We start from the raw sequence: 20,109 nt of genomic DNA, 5'->3' as shown, positions 1-20,109 counted from the left end.
GTAAGAAATAATTTTTTAAATGGCATTAAAAATATCAATTCAATAAATATTAAAAAAAAAAAATCTTTAAAACGATTTTTTTATTTAATTCTTCCTAATAAATGCTACATAAACATTATATAAATATCATAGAAATATTACATAATATTACGGTAATATTTTTGTGATATATCCCACAATCAGTAATAATATTTCCATCATGTTTCTGTTAGATTTTGTTGTAATATTACAATGGAAAAATGATGTTGCTGTAATTTTATTATTAGATATACTATGATATTACGTGCGCTATGTGAGGTACTATCCATCAAATACATATCGTAGGTACACGGTAATTTTTTACGACAAGGTCTAACGACTCTAACGATAAATGATTAAACGTGGCCGTTATCGCGTAATTAATCGCGAGTCTGAACGTTTAAAGACACACGACGAGGAAGTAGTAAAGTAGTTAGGTTGCGCTGCAAGGATCGAGTTACGAATCAAGCGCGTTAATTACAAAAGCGAAAGAGAAATAAATTTCTTTTGGAACGGAACATTCTCGCTTCTGGAGACTTCGAGTGAGTTTTAAAAGCGTGATGAATCCTCTGCTTACACCAACATTGATCGACGGGTCGCATCACGCCGGTCGCGCGAATCACGGATAGAAAGCGGCCTTTCACGAAGTCGGCAAAAGGGTTAAGGCGCCACAAATGCCAACAAATGCTACGACTGTCACTTGCAATACTAGCGATAATTTGATAGCGCCACCCATCTCTCTCTCTCTCTCTCTCTCTTTTCTGCCATTTGATTCTATCGAATCTATTCGTTCCAGCCACATTTCTTCCCAGCTAAGTGCTTCTATACTTGGAGCTTGGCGAAATAGGTGTATGGATAGTGGATATGCGCGGTACATTCAACGTAACTCTCGTCACGTGTAATATCTTTAGTGTAATATCTCCCGCGTATTTTTTTACATCGCAAGTAAACAACGTGCGCCTTTTTGTTAACATCAAGATAAACTGCCATCTGTAAGTAATTTAAATAAAAAGATGTCTTTATCTATTCATAATTTGCAACGAGACGTCCGGTCTCGGGACACGTCACGAGCATTTCAACGCGATGCTCGCCGAGACGAGACAGAAAATCAATGTAACTTTATCATCGCGGCCGTAATCGGCTTACAAGTAAAAAGAAATAAGGACGGAGAGAGCTGCCAGGAGTAGCCAAGAATACAAGGTGCTGAGCGGGAGCGGCAGCGAGTGATGAGAATTATTACTCTTCGTGGCTACTCTCTCGTACTTCTTCAATGATAATTCTACAACGTGCTCTTTGTTTCCTGTTTCTTGCTGTTTTGTCTCTCGCCGACTCTTGCCCCTTTTCGGCCAAAAGGCAAGAGAACAAACGGCAAGAAACAGAAAACAAAGAGCACATTGTAGAATTAGCAGAAGCGTGCGCGGCATAACCAGTCGCGCCGATTGATGCTGATCATGGCACTCTCGTGCAGTGTACTCACTCATGCCAAAAAAAATACTTATGTTTAAAACGTCAAGATCTGACGGTACGTTGCGAGAATGAAGAAGAGGACCACGCGGTTGCCGCGTCGCGAGAGCAAAAGATGCACCACGATGCACCGGAGCCGGGCCGGGGATAGGTGGGAAAAAGAGAAGAGAAAGAGAACAAGCGCGTCTATCGGCGACGCATGACGTACTTACGCACGAGCAAATGTCCGTTCCGAACGTTTCCCGAGGCTCGCCTAGTGCGTCTCGAGGAGTATGTCTACATCATAATCGTGCTGCGAAATCTCGATGGAAGACCTCCAAGTCTGACGCAATACGGACGCGCTGCAGCATCGATTAGTACGGACGACGAAACGAGCGACACACACACTCTCTCTCTCTCTCTCTCTTTCTCTCTTTCTCTCACAAAGTCGCAAGCACACCCGCGACTGATCCTCCGTGATACACGCAACGGTATGACATATTACGATCCGGCGGCACCACCGAACCGATCGCGATCGACTCTGCTTGCGAGCGTGACGTTAATAAACACCGACCAGTGCTAACTAACACTTGCCAGTTATACTAATAACATTCGCTAGCCACTCGCCAGCACTACCTGGGACCACCTGGGACTACGCAGGTCAGAATGACTCCGGAGTGGCTCCGGCTCCGGGGACAGCTCGACAGTCGACACACCCGACACCGTACGCTCTCGGAAACTGCACGAAAGAGACCGAAACTCCTTCGGTAACGTCACTGATGTCACACGTACACGGTTCTCGCGTTGCTGTGGTATGATTTCATCGACAGGGTCAGAAAATGGACGTAGCCATGTAGTTCCCAAACCGAAAACGGATGTGCTAGCGGTAGTGTACTGCCAGAGAGAAACCCTCTGCATAACATAACGTTCGCACAAAAGTGCATAAAAGTGCACACTAGTTCAATCACAGAAAACAAATAACCTCGTAATGCGAGTTCCCACATCCTTTAATGTTCTGCTTCATCGAGTTTATTGATATTTAGCAGTATTTATTTGACTGCCATCTAACTGGTATCCTATCATTGTGATTTTATTTTCGACATTACAATTATTATGTTGTAATTCTTTTTTCACGTCCATATAACACAGTAACGCACCGAGGATGCGATAAAAGTTGTTTTCTTGGAATCGAGGTGGCAACGGGAGTGCACAAATATATCAACTTCGAAGGAATATCGACGATCTTGCATCGCTTTTCGTAATGTCGCAACAAAGTGCCATTGTCCAGACTGCCCAGGGCGTCCAAACCGTTCAGAACGCTCAGAGCGTTCAGACCGCCCAGGGTGTTCAGACAACGACGGCGACTACGACGGGCTCGGAAATGACGCCGGTGCTTGGATCTCTACCGTCCGTGGGACCTAATAATCAAACGTCATCTGTTCTGTCTAATGTGCAGAGCAGCACTACAACAACTGTACAGTCACAAACGCAATCTCAACAGACTCAATTCGTTCCCCAACCTCCGAAACCGGTGCAGCAGTCATCCACTTCAAGTTCTTTTAGCGATTTTCCACAGGTATGTAATCAGTGAGAAAATAAATCTTGAGTAGAGTTACTCAAGCGATCTACCGTATATGATAGGCTTAAAGTACCTTTTTCATTACAAATATAACATTGTACCAAGTCTATATACAAGTTCTTTGTTCTACAATCTACATGATGTAATTCGCCATCTCTCTTCTTTTATCACAAGTATTCTTTGATCAAATTTTTCTCCATTGACATAACATAGGTACTACCTACTCCTTTATTTTAGTTTTTAACAAAAACAAGGTTACAAGATTTGGTGAGAGAAGTAGATCCCACTGAACAATTGGATGAAGAGGTAGAAGAGATGCTTTTACAATTAGCAGATGACTTTGTGGAAACAACGGTAAATGCAGCTTGTCTATTAGCTAAACACCGTCATGCAAACACAGTGGAAGTTAAAGATGTACAGTTACATTTAGGTGAGTTATGCTGATAGCTATAATTTTTCTCATTTATATTAGAAAAAGATTAATCTATTAAAAATAAATTTTTTCTATATATAAGTTATAGCAGAAGACTTGTTATTTTATCTACTCTGAAAAACTTTTAAAATATTAAACTTGATCCAAATTTAAAGTTAAGAAGTGGAGAATGTTGCTTGTGTATATATTTTATATATTAGACCAAGCAAATTTCCAGTATTATAAAGCTTTGCAAATGCAACTTGAAAAAGTTTTGTTTATGTGATAAATTATGCAAAAAAAATATAAACGTGTATGCTATTTATGGTATTTTAATTTTTAGGAAGAAATTGGAATATGTGGATTCCTGGTTTTGGTACAGATGAAGTACGTCCATATAAGCGATCTACCATCACCGAAGCACATAAACAAAGATTGGCGCTCATACGAAAGTCTATCAAGAAATATTAATTCTTTTGTGAATTAGTCAGTTTTGAAAATTAAAAACTTGTATTATATAATGTCTTGTAACAAAAATCTTCATCTTGTATATAACTTTTTCTTTTCACACATACACCAATTATCTCTTGTTTTTAAATATAATTTTACTATAATATAGATACTATAATATAGATTATTTTACTATAATAAAAATAGATTAGGTGTAAAAACTATAAATTTCTTCAAATTTATGCTATAAATATTTCTGTATGTATAAACGACTACCACAAAATGTTTTCAATACATGTAAATAACTAACGATTCTATTTTTTTTAATGTACATATATATGTGAAGAAAATTACATGACAATATTCAAAACTGAAAAATCAACTCTGGGTTATCAACTTTTTCTGCACTGTTTCTCTTTTGAAATTGAATAACGTCTAGCGTGTTACTTTTTTATATATTCATATGTGACGAAGTATTTGTTTTGCTAGTACAACCCTTAGGAGGACAAAAAAAAATTGAAATATACGTTTTTTGCATAATACTATTAAAAATGCAGAGAATATATTGTAAATTATATAGAAACCGTCTTATACAGATGTTACACGAATAAGGCGAAAACAGCGATCATTCACTCGCAATATATAAACATCATACAAATATATTATAAAGAAAACATTTGCAAGCAGATTTCACATGTAGCACGTATTAAAAATATATAATCTGTGTTCACACATACGCCTATATACCATTATATATATGCGTTATAATTCAAACAGTACTGAATATATTTTCAGATCGCAATGATTTTTTAAATTTTCCATTATAATAGATATATCGTCTATAATATATTCATCAATTCTCAAAATGTTTCTCGAAATGTTTCATTATCTATACACGAAAAGTTCCGAGAAAAATACGCTTAGAAGTTGAGACCATATCTTCTGATTCTCGATTTATAAATATTGTGAAACAGTTAATAAAAATTCGAACATTTTTGCAAGGGCAGCTACTGCTAATCGCACTTAAAACGATCCATCAGAACAATCCTATATCTTTTTTGAGATTCACTTGTTTCCAAACTGGAAGCTGTTGAAATTCTTCCTTGCTCATTCCAAGCAACTCCTATAAATCACAACATATCACATATATATACATATATGTATGTTACGGGCAATATAATTAGTTCGGAATTTATGCAGTTTAGCCGGCGCGTGAGCGCGCGTGTATGTGTTAAAAACATTCTGTCCGACATCTAATCTATATATTCGTAGATTATTCGTCGATTATATTTAACTGTTATTAATCAATTGTAATACTAACTTGAAAATGTTGTTGAGATAAATACAATTCTAGGCATGTTGGATCGACTCCGTCAGGTAAAGGTCTTTGTAACAGCTGAGCAGGAGGATATGTACTTTGTGTTAGACGAGCTAATTCATTTTCCGCAGTCAATACTTCTCCTGAATTTCGACCATCCTAGTAATATATTTAATAAATACACATTATATTGTATACATATTGAAATTTTATTGAAATTGATGAAAATCATTCATAATCAAGATGCATCAAACAGAATTCTTATATTTATTTAAAATATAAGTAAAGGGGGAGGACAATTATTATTTTTAAATTAGATCTTTTTTTTTCTATTAATAATATATTACATATAAAAAGTATAAGATTTAAACAGTAAAGAAAATAAGATGTCTTTTTCAAATGTACCTCTATATTTAATTCAGCGACGTCATCCCGATATGTCCATTCCGGAAAAAGATTTGTAAATTGCAACGGTTCTAAACCAGCCCATATTAAATATATTGGAAGATTCGTTGTTTGTGCGTTTCGAGTCTCTTGCCAATATCGTATTGCTATCTTCATGGCTGCTCTTCTCTCAGCCTGCCATCGGACAGTTTTACTTCCAGATTGATCTTCCGTTCCACTATCAGGCCACCATCCTTGCCAAATCCAAATCACATTCTTGTCATCCAATAAAAATAAAGCTAAAAGTTATACAAAGGTCAATTAAAGTGCTTACCATATAATACGTATACATAATTTTTCTAAAACTTCTCATAAAAAGTTTTCTCAAGAAAAACCGATTAAAATAACGATTAAATAAAAATATAATGCACTTCTCAAAAGCATTGTTACCTGGTTGATTTGCTTGATACAAATCATCTTGTGAAAAAGGGAACGGTGTTGTCAGGTCTGCACGATATGGGCAAAGTATTTCTGTTGCGCGAAATTTTTTAGAAACACTAGTTAAATGATAAAGCTTTGGGGTATGATCTTGTATTTCAGCTGTTTCTAATGACCAATACAATTTTTTATTTATGCCACCTAATGCTAAAAATGCAAAGTACAATCTCAACTTTTTTGTGATAATACACAATAGAATAAATTTAAGAGAATATGTATACATCTTATATTCAGCTTAAATATTAACATTTTATTAAGCTTTACTCACCATTACTAAATTCCTCAGGTTCCGTACCTTCTTGAACTTCACACATTTCTATATTATTTTTATTCGATAATCCAACTTCTGCAGGTCGATTTTCTTTCAATTTATTTGCAGCTTTTATCGCATTCTATAAAAAAAAAATAGAAGAAACAATGAGTTAAAGAAACAAACGAAATAAAGAAATACAGAGATGATAAAAAGAGATAAATAGAAAATAGATAAATAAGGAAAGAAAACAATTAAGATGAAAAAAGAAATAAGAAAAAAATTACAAGAAAATTATGATTACTCCATTAAGCAATAGATGAGAATAACATATTTTGAAATAATTTTATATTAAAATGTTTTTTAGATTGCTCGATTAATCGATTCATTTGGGTTTCAGAATGCAGCTTGCTCACCGAGTGATTGATTCTTATTTATGGATCTAACCATTTACGTTCAACCGCTCTCGGAACGAGCAAGACTGAGTTCCGAAATCCAAAAGTGTTGCAACTTTTCCGTGACCGACTATACATATTTATTGGCTGTACAAATTAAATTATATGTAATACGTATATTTAATTATATATATATTATACAAATTTGTAGGAAATATACTTCTCTAATATGAGGCAACGAATTGCTTCCATGCCAGATATATAGTTTTGCACTTTCGGTATTTAGTAATATGAAGGAACTTCTACTTCTTAATTGTCGAGTACTACAAGGGATTTCAATCAGAAATGTCTCATTCTCTAAAGTTCCTCGGCAAATATACAACCTCCATCGTTTCTCACTTTTTTTCTCAGATTTCTTGCCACTGTGCACCACCATCCTTCCAGAGAATAAATTTAAAAACACAGCTGGTTCGTGTCCTTGAACAACATGAACCTGCAAATATATATATATATATATATGTAATAAAATATATTTCTTGGTATTTTGTCCAATATTTTACTTTTAGTGGACACACATTAAGTAGGAAATTTTTTCCAATTAGACAATTTTAGAAAAAAAATTGTTTAACTGGAATAAAATTACTATTAACAAATAACATTATATAATAATATAGCCAATATTCGCGGATATAATAATTAAATACACTAAGATAAATTCGAAACATAAAGAAAATAACTATATCAGCAAATTTGATTATACATTACTGTCCTCACCTGAGGACCTCGATTGCTGTCTAATTCGATGGTTAATAATGCCGCGGCCCCTCGTTCATTCAAAGATGCATTTCGACCTTGCCAAATAAAGTATACAGATCTATCGCGACCTTTTGCCGAGTGTTTAGATGGTAAACCACTGAGTTCTCTACCTAAAAGCATAATAAATAAATTTGTAAAAACAATTACATAGTTAAAAAGTTATTCATAAATTATCTTAAATTCATATTCTTAAAAAATAAAGATCACGTAACAATTATACAAAACTAATGCCTAAAAATATTACATTTATTTTTCAAAAATTCAAAAATGTACAATTATAAAAGTTTTTGAGAGAAATTTTTATTTCACGAAAATTGGTCAATAAACAGCTTACCAGTAATTGTGACGGAATACGTCCACTGAATAATATAACTATCACCAGAATAAAATTGACCAACAGATGATCCATCTAAAAGAGTATGTGAGAATTCATCGATATGCCACACCATAATGCTCGTTGTTGTAACGACATATTCTTTCTTCAACTAAAATCAAATCGAGCAAAATTATCGATTAGATATGTCTGTCGCGGACACTTATTGTAAAAGAGTTATTTTCTTCTGGATGAAAATTAATTAAAAACAATAGTTGTAATTTGATAAATATAATTATTTTGAAATTAATATATCTCGTTTTTATTAATATATTAAACAAATACTTTTTGCTAAAAAAGAAATTACTTCATTGTCATAACAACCAATGCCTCTGCCCAAGTGACAGCCTTCTAGAATAAAATCGACTGGAGAAGAATTTGGTAGCCACATATCGTCGTTTTCATCCGGATGTACAGTTATAGCACTGTCGATTTGTCGCGCATTATTATTTCGGCCTCGCGTCTTTACCACACCGGTGACATTAGGCCAGTCGAGGAATTTCTCACGGAATAATATCGTTTCGACGTGTTGCGTCAATTTAGCAAGTAAACACCATTCAGGTCTGCTTTTGGCGAATTTTGCGGACGGACTCGTACAAAAGTCACTATTCCGATTACCAATCATACGGGTAGCGTTAATAGGACAAACGGTACACTCGCTATAATCATATCCATTGTTCCACATTTCTGTAGCCAACTGTGTAGCGAGTTTCTTCTTGTCCGTCGAAATTCCTTTGCCACTCCAAATATACATCTCGGTGCCAAAATCGAACACTAGAATCTTTAAAGAGAAATTATCATCAATGTCAAATTACGTATTATTCGTATTATATACGTCGAATATATTTTTAGGATTAGAAATCCACTAAACATTACCTTGTTCTTATTGAGCATTTCTATCTTTGGCAGCGTACCCCAGAATTTTTCATACAACACTAATTGTTCATCTTTCAATTCATATACCATATTTGTATCGATAATGGCAGATTCATACAATTCATCTTCGTCAGGATGACCAGCTTCGATAACTGTAACAATATTATTTTATGATACATCATTTATATATGTACAAAGAGAATGTCGCATGGAACACAAAAATAAAAAAAAGAATGTACTATTTAATCTTTCAATATCGACTACACCAAGATAACTCCAAAATTTAAGAACTTGGTTCCTCGAGCAAGTCAGTTTATCATCGTTTATAGTGATTACTTCAACCGCTTGACAGCCTAGATCCTTGCGTTGTTGAATACTCAATGCGATCTCAGCGGCACGAGTTTTCTCGATAATATTACTATATTTTCCTATATAGTTAAAAACCTGCAATTCATTAAGTCAGTTTTGTTAATATATAATTAGTAAAAACAGAAAGAATAGTAAAGAATAAGCATATGAATAATGTTTTATATCAACTAATGTATATTATACGTTCTATTATACTGTACTTATTATTATCATTACCTCCGATTTTGTCACCAGTATATAACTATCACCATTATTGATACTCCCGACGACAGGTTCGACTAATTTAACTTGAACGTGACGTCTTCCCTTAACCAATATCAACATTATATCTTTATATGGTTGCAACTTGTTTGTGGACACACTTGTTTCCGACACATTTCTCAGAGTCACTGTACTAAAATCTTCAGTAGAAGCCAATCCGGCGAGCGCCTCGACGGCAAAAGACGAGCTTTTGGAATCTGAAATATCTATAGATAATTTTAATTATAATTTAAAATGAGAATAAAAAAGATCAAGATTATCAAAATTTTAATACAAGATATGACAGAGAATCCAGGATTATACTTACGTTTTCTCATATTAAAGTTCTTTGTCGTACGTTCGTAGAGTATATTCGTACGAATTTCGGTGTATTCCGATCTCAAATCAGTGCGTGCCGCGAGAACTTTAAGAGGATTTCTTGACGTGGCTCGTCGACGTTGCATTTGTATGTTCCGCTTTTGTACTAATCTGTCAAAAAGAATTGATTTAAATTATAGCGTACAACTATTTTGAAAAGTCTGAATCAATTTCTTTCTATTTCCTTTTTTTCATTTTTATACAATTATAATAGTAAAAGCAAAAATTTACAATTCAGAATGTGGTGTAATTGAATCGAAGTCACTTTCATCTAAGTCAAGACACTCGGTTTCACACTTTTTCAGCGACACACCGCTAAAGAAAGAGGTAAACGTTTCATCGTCTATTTTAGGTACTGAAACACTTGGCGACAAGACGTGCTCCGTTTTACTTTCTTCATCTACAAATTATAATAAACCACTTTCACTAAAATAAATCATCTTTCGTAATTAAAATAAAAAGTTTTGCGTTTGCGCTGTTTAGTTGGAGATCGCTATTGCGACCTTACCACGAAATGTCTCAGAAACTTATATGTTATATAGCACATAATGGCAAATGTAATTTTATTAAAACTAAAGAAAGATATTAGCCTGTATTCAGAACGCGTTTATAACGATGTTAGCGTTCTAACATGCTATAATTTACGTTATACTATAGAATTTCAGAAATAAAAGCGCGCTTTTATCAATAAAAGACGCATTCTGAACACGGACCATGTTCGATTCAAATGATACAATCATCATTTTGTCTTTATCGTTATAAACATAAAACAAAAATAAAAACGCTGAGTGTTCGAACCGAACGCAACTATTACAATTTGCAGAAAATTTCTATATATTCTTCTATCAGCACCCTTTTTGGGACAGCACAGACAATCAGCAAAATGAAAAGTACATTATGAAGTATACAATTTTAACTACTAACCGCTCTCACTGCTAATCGATTCAGAAAAATTTGTGCGCTTGGTAGAAAATAAATCTTTGCTTGGACTGGTAGGGATGGATACTGCATCATTATTATACTCTGAAAAAATGCTAACTTTTATAACAAAGCAGAAATTAAATATTTTGATAACTCTTTATTAAACAACTCTCAAAAATGCTCTTGGACAGTAAATGTATGAAAAATATCATACATTTACTTGAGCAATGCAAAAGCATTTTTGAGATTTGTTTAATAAAGAAAATATAACACCTTTGAAATATTTTTTAAACGCTTCAATATTTAAGATTATGTCACTAAACATTTAAAACACGATCTACTATCTTTGACAGATTCTAGAAAATAGTAAATCTTTGTCTTATAAAATGTCTTATAAAATTCCATTTTGATCAAATGTAAAAAGACTCACCTTTATCTTTCCTTATTTTAAACCACTGCGGGCGCGGGACTTTCTTCTTCTGGTTTGAAACGTTCGCCGTAGCTTCCGTGAGGAATGGCGAACTGACATCTTTCAGTGGAGCTTTCATTTTGCCAGCAACAGTAAAGTTAACTGCATCAGGTTCTACAATTCTATTCTTCCAACTTTCTGCAGCAGATTCCAATTTCTCGATGCAGTTGGCCAGCACGCCCGACTTGATTGTACTTTCCTCCAAATTGAGTGACGAGTTGTCGCATGATTCGTCAACTCTAACACCAACCACACGTCGTTTCCAGTTCGTGTTACCGCTATGACGTAACGCGGCCAACCGGTCCGCAATACTCACGCTCGGGGTCTCGCTCGTTTCTATCGACGCTATCACCTGTGTTGCACTGCGACACAGTCCTGGCAATGGCAAACCACGTTGCTGTTTCCATCTCTCGTCATTAAGAGAGTGTTGACTAATACTTTTGGCCAATGAATTAATAGAACATTGTGTGACACTAGACAACTTTTCTTTAACAATAATATTGTGTAGCTTGTGACCGTCGTTGTCATTATCGTTGTCGTTGTCATCGTCGTTTTGCTCAATCTTCACCGCCAACTTTTCTTCATTTCGTCGATCGACATCCTTTTCGTTGTTCTCGTTGTCGTTTTCATCGTCCTTATTGTCACCTTCGTTATTATCATCATCGACATCCAATATTTGGTGTGATTTGCCCCTTAACGAATTGTCGTGCTTTTCATTGCTGCGTCTTTCTAATGCACTACTCGATATTTTATCAATTTTGCAATTATTCACATCAGCCAAACAGATTTCTTCGTTTCGAAATAATGCAGTTTTATGGGAAGGCACTGCGGCTTCTTTGTTATCCATATTATCGCCTTGCTTAGAAACAGTTTCTCCTCGTATCTCATCGCAAGGATCTTGCATATTAAGATTAGTCATTACATTAAAGCAATCTAATTTCTCGCAAAATTTAGCAGTTTCGCTGTTGAAATTTTGATTCTCAACAGTACATAAGCTTCGTTCGCTTCTTAATATTGCTGCATCAACAACACTCGTTGTCTGAATGGGCTTTGAGTAAAAATTACTTTTTAAAATAGAACGAGGATACACCTCAGAACTCGGCAATATTATTGGTTGCTCTGATTCTTCAAATTCTTTCTTAAGCACGGATTTTATCAATTTCATACCTCGAAGTTCCGGACTTTTGGCACGCGACAGATTTTGCGTATAACCGGCAGATGACTTTAGAATACTTTTTGGTACCTCATGCTGAGATGCTATTGCAAGCGGTGGCGAATAAAGTAATCGTCGACATTCTTTTGAGTTACCTAAAACAACGAACATTGTTGCATATAATTTTGATAATCCAGCACAAATATACAAATAATCTCCAAAAAATACGTACCTTCAACCAATGTTTCAATCTTGTGATTTACGTTCAATGGTGACATCCGCGACGCCACTTGAACCTCCTCAGATGTTACAGGTTGCGTTCTATAGCGAGTAGACTGTCGTCTTCTTTGAATAAACTTTTCCTGGTATGTATCGTTTTTCGCGGCAGTTTCCGTAATCGCAATCTTTTGATTAAAGAGTCGCACACGTTCAACCAAGCTTAGCTTGGACGGTTCAGGTTCATTATCGGTCGCATTCATCAAAGTTGCGACATTGCGCTGATTCTGTAAGACCGCCTCGCGCACTTCTTCAAAAGTTACCGGTTGGGTATTGAATCTCTCGCCGCTCTGTATTTTGCGTTCGCGATAACGTTGAATGCCGTGTGATAATTTCTGTTGAGGTACCCGTTGAGAACTGTTTTCCGCAACCGCGGCGTTTGCCTTTTCTTGCAGAACTTTAAAATGTTGTGTCATTTTCGATACACTGTTGCTACGACAAACAGCGGTGTAATCCTCGTAAACACTCTGGTCATCTTGTCGTTCTTCTGCCGCTTCTTTCTTGTCAACTGTCTGAGTTGCACTCGCATTGCTATCGATCTTCATAAAATGTACATGTGAATCTATTTTATTCTTTTCTTCCATACCATTCGTAACTTGTTTGATTTTTTTACTGGATGCCTGGCACGGTAATTTACTTTCTTTATTCTTAATTACACCAGAGCTGTAAAAAGCATATATATATGATACACTAGTACTATATAATATATAAGCTCAATAAATTCAGCTAATAGTATATATAGTATATTTTTTTTTTATAAATCAAGACAATCTCTCCGAGTTGTTTATTCATAAATACGTTGCACACGACTATCCCCAATTTTTGGTAGCTTTGAGAATCGTTAGATGATCTATAATTAAACTTGGCACGTGATCAAAGCCCCACTAAACTCATGTATCACTGCAGCAATTGCAAAAGATTAATGTTATACCATGGAATGAAATTTTTTCTCATATATGATAGGCGTAATTTAACTGAATTCTTTTTCTGATGTAAAGGAAAATTAAACAGAGACGTCATCTGTGTTGGCGATTAATCAAACATAGCTAGAGTAGAGAAAATAGCTAAAGTACATTTTTAAATGAGTTTGAGTAAATAATCTATCTAGTGCTTGTTCATATAATGAAAATTTAAAGGAAAAATTATATGTGATTAACATTTACATAATTAAAGAATATCATTTTAAAAAAGAAGTAAAAAAATTTTTCCTTCTTTGTTGTCAAAACAGATGTTTTTCTCTGAGAATTGGAAAGTAGCCAAAAAGCTCTTTCTTACATTAATATAAATAATATTATGCACAAAGAGATAAAATTTATAAATTATGTATTCTTAAGCCCGATCTACAATTGCGTAAACGTAGTTGTAAGTGGTTGTAGTTGTAAGAATTGACCAATGACAGTCGAATATTCTCCTCGTATTCAACTGTAATTAATCAATTCTTATAACTACCAACTACGTTTACGCAATTGTAGATCGGGCTTTACACTTAAGACAATTCACAGTTTACAATCTAAAGCCCGATCTACAATTGCGTAAACGTAGTTGTAAGTGGTTGTAATGGTAAGAATTGATTAATCACAGTTGAATACGAAGAGAATATTCGACTGTGATTGGTTAATTCTTACAACAACAACCACTTACAACTACGTTTACGCAATTGTAGATCAGGTTTTAGAGCTTCTTTTTTTAAAAACTGTGATATGGGAGAAAAGTATATAAGTTATATATTCGTAAAAAAAAACATACCTATTTGCTGTACAAGAAATTTCATCGGATCGTCGGTCGGCCGTAAAACAACGTCGAGTGGTTGTCGAAGTATGCAACACATCGATCGGCGAACTGGACTCGAGAGATCTACGTTTGGCTAATACACGAATCGACTCTATACAGTCATCGTAGTTAGTAGATCGCGCATGACCTACGGACTGCGCTCTCTTTCGCAAAAAAGAATCCGCCGTTAAATCACATGTATCGTCGTAATAACGGCTGCCGCTGGATTGTTTCAATATAGGTCGTACATTTTCGATCTCGTTTCCTCGATTCTTCAACACGGACAATTTCCTTGGAGAAGTTGACTCCGTTTCGTAACTACCTTCCTCGTACGAATTCTTCCGCGAAGACTTTAAAATAGTCTTCTTCGGTCTATCATGCTCGAGTTCATCTGACTCAGTACTCGATTTCTTTTTTAGTATAGGTCGAGGCTCGAGAGATGAAATGTCGCTCCCAGTTAGTTCTTCTTTACCGTATTTTTTCTTCAATATCGGTTTCACTTCAGATCCTTCAAGACTTTCAGATATAAAGCTTGTGTTCGTGCTCGTGCTTGTATTTCCACTCACATTCGTGCTCGCAACGTCTGATGCAATTGTTACGTGATGATTGACGCTATTGGCGCGAACGCTACTTGCAAGTTTTCGTTTCAGGATGCTTTGCGGTTCCGGAGAGCCTAATGATAATCGATGAATCTCTCTGTCGTCTTCCCGAGATGACTTACGCTTTAATATAGAGGCAGGTTGTTGATCAGGGCTCTGATCTCTCTTGACGATCTCATCTAGCGAGGAACGCCTTTGATTTTTCAAAATTGGTCGAAATTCTGAATAAATGTTATCAGCAAATGAAACATCGGGAGAGCAACTACGACGACGTAATATCTCGCTTTCATCTAAGCTGCTTCGTTTCTTCAAAATTCCATGTCTCTTGTGAGAAACAGATTCCGTGACAGATGGCGAAAAGGTTACTGGCGACGGTGTATGAAAACTACCAGACGATACTTGCCGATCGCTTCCTTCACTGTCGATGGTTTTATGTTTGAGTATTGAAACTGGCGTATGCCTAGGTGTGATACATTTTTTTGGAGACATTGATATTTTCTCGGGAACAATATGCACGTTATCAATCGAATGATTAGTACAGCTCGTGGTTGCAGACGCGAGTCTCTCCACGCGTTCCATAGTGGCTCGTGTTAACGCCGTTAACTCGTCCACTCTGCGTGAAACCTCTGAATCACCTATACCACCACTAAGAAGTAAAATTCATTTATATTATTATTTTACGTTTTCTTCTATTATTGTTCTTTTATTAATAAAATGCTATTAAATAAAATTAATTAAAGGCATGCACATACATAAATCAAATCTATGAATTTTCTAAATATATCTATTTGCCTTTTGTGCTCTTTTCTTATTTATATGCGTATATATTACTGTACATACCTAGGGTGTTGCACAATCGAGCGCTTTGTATTCGTGCCAGGCACAACAGAAGATGACGAATAAGTTTTAGAAAGATTTTTTGTGATATACTGAGCTCCGGGTCTTGAGTCAACATGTTTTCTACGCAGACTGGCCATTTGACGACAGGAGGAATCAGTAGGATTCGATACCGTTTCGGGAATCTGACTTCGTTTAACATATTGCCTTCTGGAGTGTCTTTCACTACATTCGACTAAAAATTTTATTATTGAGAAAGATTAAAACGAGGAAAGTATATTTAACGCGTGTTTTAAATTTACTTTTATAGTTATTTCATTTAAAATTCTCTTTAACAATAACAATAGAAATATCAATAAAAATCTTAATGATACATAATTTTTACATTACAGCTGAAGATGTATACAAATTTGAAAAAATACAAAAGAACGTCAAGATATTGTGATTTAATACTTTAGATTCTCTTGAACAATTCAACAACTTGATCTCCCTTTTGTTATTGCAATTTAATATTAACCTTTTCGCTCCGGGGATTTTCCTTTAAAATTGACCTCGCATTTTAGCTGAATTTCATAACTTAAATGAATGAACATCTTATGACAAGTCGCCACTCGGAGTGCTGGTCCATATATGGACCACTCCCGGAGAGAAAGTTGAGGCTAATGTAAAAAATTATAAGTGAAGGTTTAAGAGCGCTTTTCAATGTTTGATGTGCTGATTACAATAAAAATAGTGAAAAAAATGTCAGATTCATATTTGACCCTGAACTTTGAAGGTCAAATAATGAAAATGCGTATTTGAGCTTGAAAATTGATGTACCTATGTTTTATGAACCGCTAAATACGATAAAAATAGTAAAAAAAGTATTTTTATCGTATTTAGCGGTTCATAAAACATAAGTACACCAATTTTCAACCGCAAATACGCATTTTCATTGTTTGACCTTCAAAGTTAATTTTAAAGGTCAAAGAAGTAACCAAGATTTTTTTCAATATTTTTCCTAAATTTAGTGCATTAAATTGACCTTATAAACATCTATTACGTTCGCTTTTCTTGTTGGTCCATATATGGACCAGTCCCGGAGCGAAAAGGTTAATAAACTTTTCTTATATTCATTAAATTCTTTACCTTCATTTGAACGATCAGGTGCTGTTTCCACGTGACGTGATCTATTTAAATAAGATTTACGTTTGTATCCTTTATCTCTTTCCTTGACAGAATTCATGCTGACATCAAGGGATGTAGAATTTTTCTGTATACAAATATACATTATGTTTTTACATTATATTAAAACATTTCTTGAAATTAATAAAAAAAAGATAAGTGTATATCATAAATAAATACATACAGAAATATATAATATACAATCTAATAACAATTCTTAAAGACTAATTTATTTTAAATAAAACAGTTAATCTCTTTAAAATCTTTTCGCTATATAATTATATATTTACATAAATATATTTCCTTAAAAAAATAAAATGATAATTACAAATATATATATATATATATATATATATATATTATATATACTTTTCTATTTCATTAATTAAACTGAAGATGACTAAATGAAGTCAAAACGTCCCTATATAATTTGAAAAACTAATTTTTATTTTCTTTGTTGTTAATGCTTAAAAATAAATTAACTTCTAATAATGATCTAATTATTTACTCGTATTTGACCTTTCTTATACATTTCACAAATACACTTACTTGCTTAGATGATGAATTGTGCCGCTGAGAGTTAGAAATCTCTGATCCAAGTAATTTCTTAGATGATAATGTTACATCTGTTTGTATAAAGAAACAATTTATTTATGTATACTTCTGCAAATGAATCCAACATATATGTACCATAACAATATAGCGATTAAACAAATATATACATATTAGGTATATCTCATTTTAAATTACAATCTCAAATATCTATTGAACAGTGCATTCTAAAGAAAAATGTTTCTGACAAAAGTTTTGTGACTTTCAGAGGAACATAAGATGGTATCATTGGTTTGAATTGTCAAGATCAAGGCAGGGTCAATTTATCTTGACCTTGACAACACCACTCAAGATCAAACTAATGATACCATCTTATGTCCTCCTCGAAGAAGAACATGAAACATTCATCATCATGAAACTTTTGTTTGAAACATTTTTCTCTAAACTGCACTATTCAAGAGATTTTAAGTCATTATTTAAAATAAAACATCATATATATATATATATATATATCAGAGGATTTCACAGTTTATTTTATTTCCCATAAACTGTTACATTTGGACATAAAAAAAATATTTTTTCATTTATATATACGTGGCAATAAAATGTTATATACATATACTAAAACCATATAAAAAGATACAACAGTTGAAAACATTTACTTACCATTGGGTAATACTATAGAAGCAGCCCGTAATCTAGAAGTTTTGGTCTCACGAATTGGAGCATTTTTACAAGTTGCAAAATTTTTAGAGCTCTCCTTTAGCTCTATCTTAGATACTATTTTACCATTGTTTTCTGTTGTAAGGCTACGTTGCTTCTTTTCTACTGTAATAGAAGTAAATTCTACATTTTGTATTCAAAGCTTTAAGATACCAAGTATATAAAAGATCCATTTCAAATGATATTTATCAAAGAGATTTACAAATTTCATAATATTATTGTATCAAGCTATCATTTTTTTTCAAAGATATCACTCAAATATCAGATAAATAATAGACAATATTATAACATGTCTATCACAGTATTTAGATTAGTAATAACGTGACATAAAGATATCACTCAAATGTATAGATAAACAATATATAATATTATATTTATCTTTGTACTTAGATTTTTAGTAATGACAAAACATGACATATAAGCTATCTAAATTCTTAGTACTTACTAATACCCAAAGAACAAGTAGCCACATCTCCTTTAACTGTTGATTCAATGTTCCTCTGACCACAACGTTGTAGTTCGCTACAACGTGAACCAGTACTTTGGTTTATAGAACGTGTTGTACCGCTTCCTGATTCATTTGATGAATTCTCCTCGCTAGCTGCCATCAAAACTGTGGCTCCAGCAGCTACCATTACTACAAGTATTATAAACTTTATTAATTAATCTGAGGAGACTATATGGCAGCTATTTAACTGATAAAGATTTAACGTAACTAGTATAACAGTGTAAAGAAAAATATTGGAATTTTTTATCAGTTTCGAAATAGACACAGTATGTATGGAATTTGAAAAAGAGCAATCATATTACTCTCGTCATACAAAATATAGTTTTTGTTATTTTATGAACCAGGCACCAATTTGGCATACTTACTTAATGCAAATTAATACGAGTTGTCCTGCAACGCGGCCATAACTTCTCTTTCGAATACTTCCCCAAACTGTCAGACAATCGAGAACGTAGCAAATGATACGTATTCCTTATGGCTAAGTTATCACAGCTACTTAATAAGTACTATGTATAAAATGATACAAATCCCGAGGTAATCAAACTGTACAGTAAACTCGCGCGAGAGGAGAGACGGCTACATCATTTACATCGAGAGTGAAAATTGATGACGATTAAATAAGTAAAAGAAAACATCGGCCGCACGAAACTGATGTCATTCTAGTGAACTGATTGTGTCAGTGGGCGCGTTCAACGAAGAAAACTGTCGAGTCGTCGGCTTGTGATATTCGCCTCTGATTCGCTGGATCTAAAGGAAAATGCGAATCTCGTATATATGTATATACGTTCGTGACATGTATACATGACTAGATACAGCCTTTCCTATCTTTTCCTATTGTGATCAGTGATGAGGTGTCATTGTACAATGTTCTGCGCCATATTGAGAATTAAGACACTAGCACCTGCTAGCACCTTTGGGACATAAACTATTTACATGTCGCGTGAATCACTGATAAGTTATCATCAGAGAGATATCTTTAAAATCGGTCGATATAAGTATGCATGCGCATACTTTATATTTGTGCGAAGCATTTATATATAATATATATAATAAAAAAATCATGAATTTGATATTATCAAAATGTATTATCAAAATATTTACGTTGATAATTTATATCGATTGTCGATAATATCATCATTCTTCAATTATCCTCGGATTCTATTGATATACAGGATGTCCTAGAATAATACAAATATACAGAGTGATTCAGAACGACCCCCTGTCCTTGCAAAGACGTGTTCCTGACTGAATTCTGAGACGATTTTTCCTTTATGAAAATTTTATCTGACGCTTACTTTTTGAATTATTAAAAGATAAAGTTAGCACAGAAGGTAAGCA

The 20,109-nt window shown here is 34.2% G+C and overlaps 2 protein-coding genes across 3 annotated transcripts; one reads left to right on the top strand and one right to left on the bottom strand.

The window, feature by feature from the left end:
* The first annotated feature begins 2,411 nt into the window (after nucleotides 1–2,411).
* Nucleotides 2,412–4,026, top strand: Taf12 (TATA-box binding protein associated factor 12). The gene is made up of 4 exons (XM_018541851.1): nucleotides 2,412–2,532; nucleotides 2,611–3,037; nucleotides 3,278–3,470; nucleotides 3,796–4,026. Exons 2-4 carry the CDS (start codon nucleotides 2,723–2,725, stop codon nucleotides 3,921–3,923), a joined length of 636 nt encoding a protein of 211 aa, XP_018397353.1. The 5' UTR covers nucleotides 2,412–2,532; nucleotides 2,611–2,722; the 3' UTR covers nucleotides 3,924–4,026.
* A 786-nt stretch (nucleotides 4,027–4,812) lies between these two features.
* On the bottom strand, nucleotides 4,813–19,352 carry Svil (Supervillin). 2 transcript variants are annotated; one of them, XM_018541930.1, is made up of 24 exons: nucleotides 19,137–19,352; nucleotides 18,709–18,900; nucleotides 18,207–18,368; nucleotides 17,538–17,614; nucleotides 16,953–17,076; nucleotides 15,828–16,059; nucleotides 14,365–15,633; nucleotides 12,575–13,281; nucleotides 11,151–12,497; nucleotides 10,724–10,822; nucleotides 10,031–10,199; nucleotides 9,750–9,910; nucleotides 9,398–9,648; nucleotides 9,052–9,256; nucleotides 8,813–8,964; nucleotides 8,244–8,717; nucleotides 7,898–8,048; nucleotides 7,522–7,673; nucleotides 6,968–7,240; nucleotides 6,371–6,494; nucleotides 6,055–6,249; nucleotides 5,626–5,903; nucleotides 5,224–5,379; nucleotides 4,813–5,025 (listed from the first exon to the last, which is right to left on the bottom strand). In XM_018541930.1, the coding sequence occupies exons 2-24, from the start codon at nucleotides 18,896–18,898 to the stop codon at nucleotides 4,939–4,941; spliced, it is 7,035 nt and encodes a 2,344-aa protein (XP_018397432.1). In that variant the 5' UTR covers nucleotides 18,899–18,900; nucleotides 19,137–19,352; the 3' UTR covers nucleotides 4,813–4,938. The 2 variants fall into 2 exon arrangements, with proteins under 2 accessions (XP_018397432.1, XP_018397433.1); XM_018541931.1 differs by lacking the exons at nucleotides 4,813–5,025; nucleotides 5,224–5,379; nucleotides 5,626–5,903; nucleotides 6,055–6,249; nucleotides 6,371–6,494 and having other exon boundaries at nucleotides 6,974–7,070; nucleotides 7,147–7,240.
* Between the last annotated feature and the right edge of the window lie 757 nt (nucleotides 19,353–20,109).

Source organism: Cyphomyrmex costatus, unplaced genomic scaffold (genome assembly GCF_001594065.2).
Source record: "Cyphomyrmex costatus isolate MS0001 unplaced genomic scaffold, Ccosl1.0 scaffold30, whole genome shotgun sequence".
Lineage (NCBI taxonomy): Eukaryota > Metazoa > Arthropoda > Insecta > Hymenoptera > Formicidae > Cyphomyrmex > Cyphomyrmex costatus.
The sequence above is the reverse complement of the archived record's forward strand: the minus strand, read 5'-3'. Positions and strand labels throughout refer to the sequence as shown.

What these genes read in the sequence shown, in the direction of transcription:
- Taf12 (XM_018541851.1), top strand. Translation starts at nt 2,723, where the DNA reads ATGTCGCAACAAAGTGCCATTGTCCAGACTGCCCAGGGCGTCCAAACC. An exon ending in CTTTTAGCGATTTTCCACAG is followed by an intron (nt 3,038 to 3,277) that starts GTATGTAATCAG and finishes CCTTTATTTTAG; the next exon opens with TTTTTAACAAAAACAAGGTT. An exon ending in AGATGTACAGTTACATTTAG is followed by an intron (nt 3,471 to 3,795) that starts GTGAGTTATGCT and finishes TTTAATTTTTAG; the next exon opens with GAAGAAATTGGAATATGTGG.
- Svil (XM_018541930.1), bottom strand. Translation starts at nt 18,898, where the DNA reads ATGGTAGCTGCTGGAGCCACAGTTTTGATGGCAGCTAGCGAGGAGAAT. An exon ending in TCGATTGTGCAACACCCTAG is followed by an intron (nt 15,634 to 15,827) that starts GTATGTACAGTA and finishes TTTACTTCTTAG; the next exon opens with TGGTGGTATAGGTGATTCAG. An exon ending in GATTGAAACATTGGTTGAAG is followed by an intron (nt 12,498 to 12,574) that starts GTACGTATTTTT and finishes TCGTTGTTTTAG; the next exon opens with GTAACTCAAAAGAATGTCGA.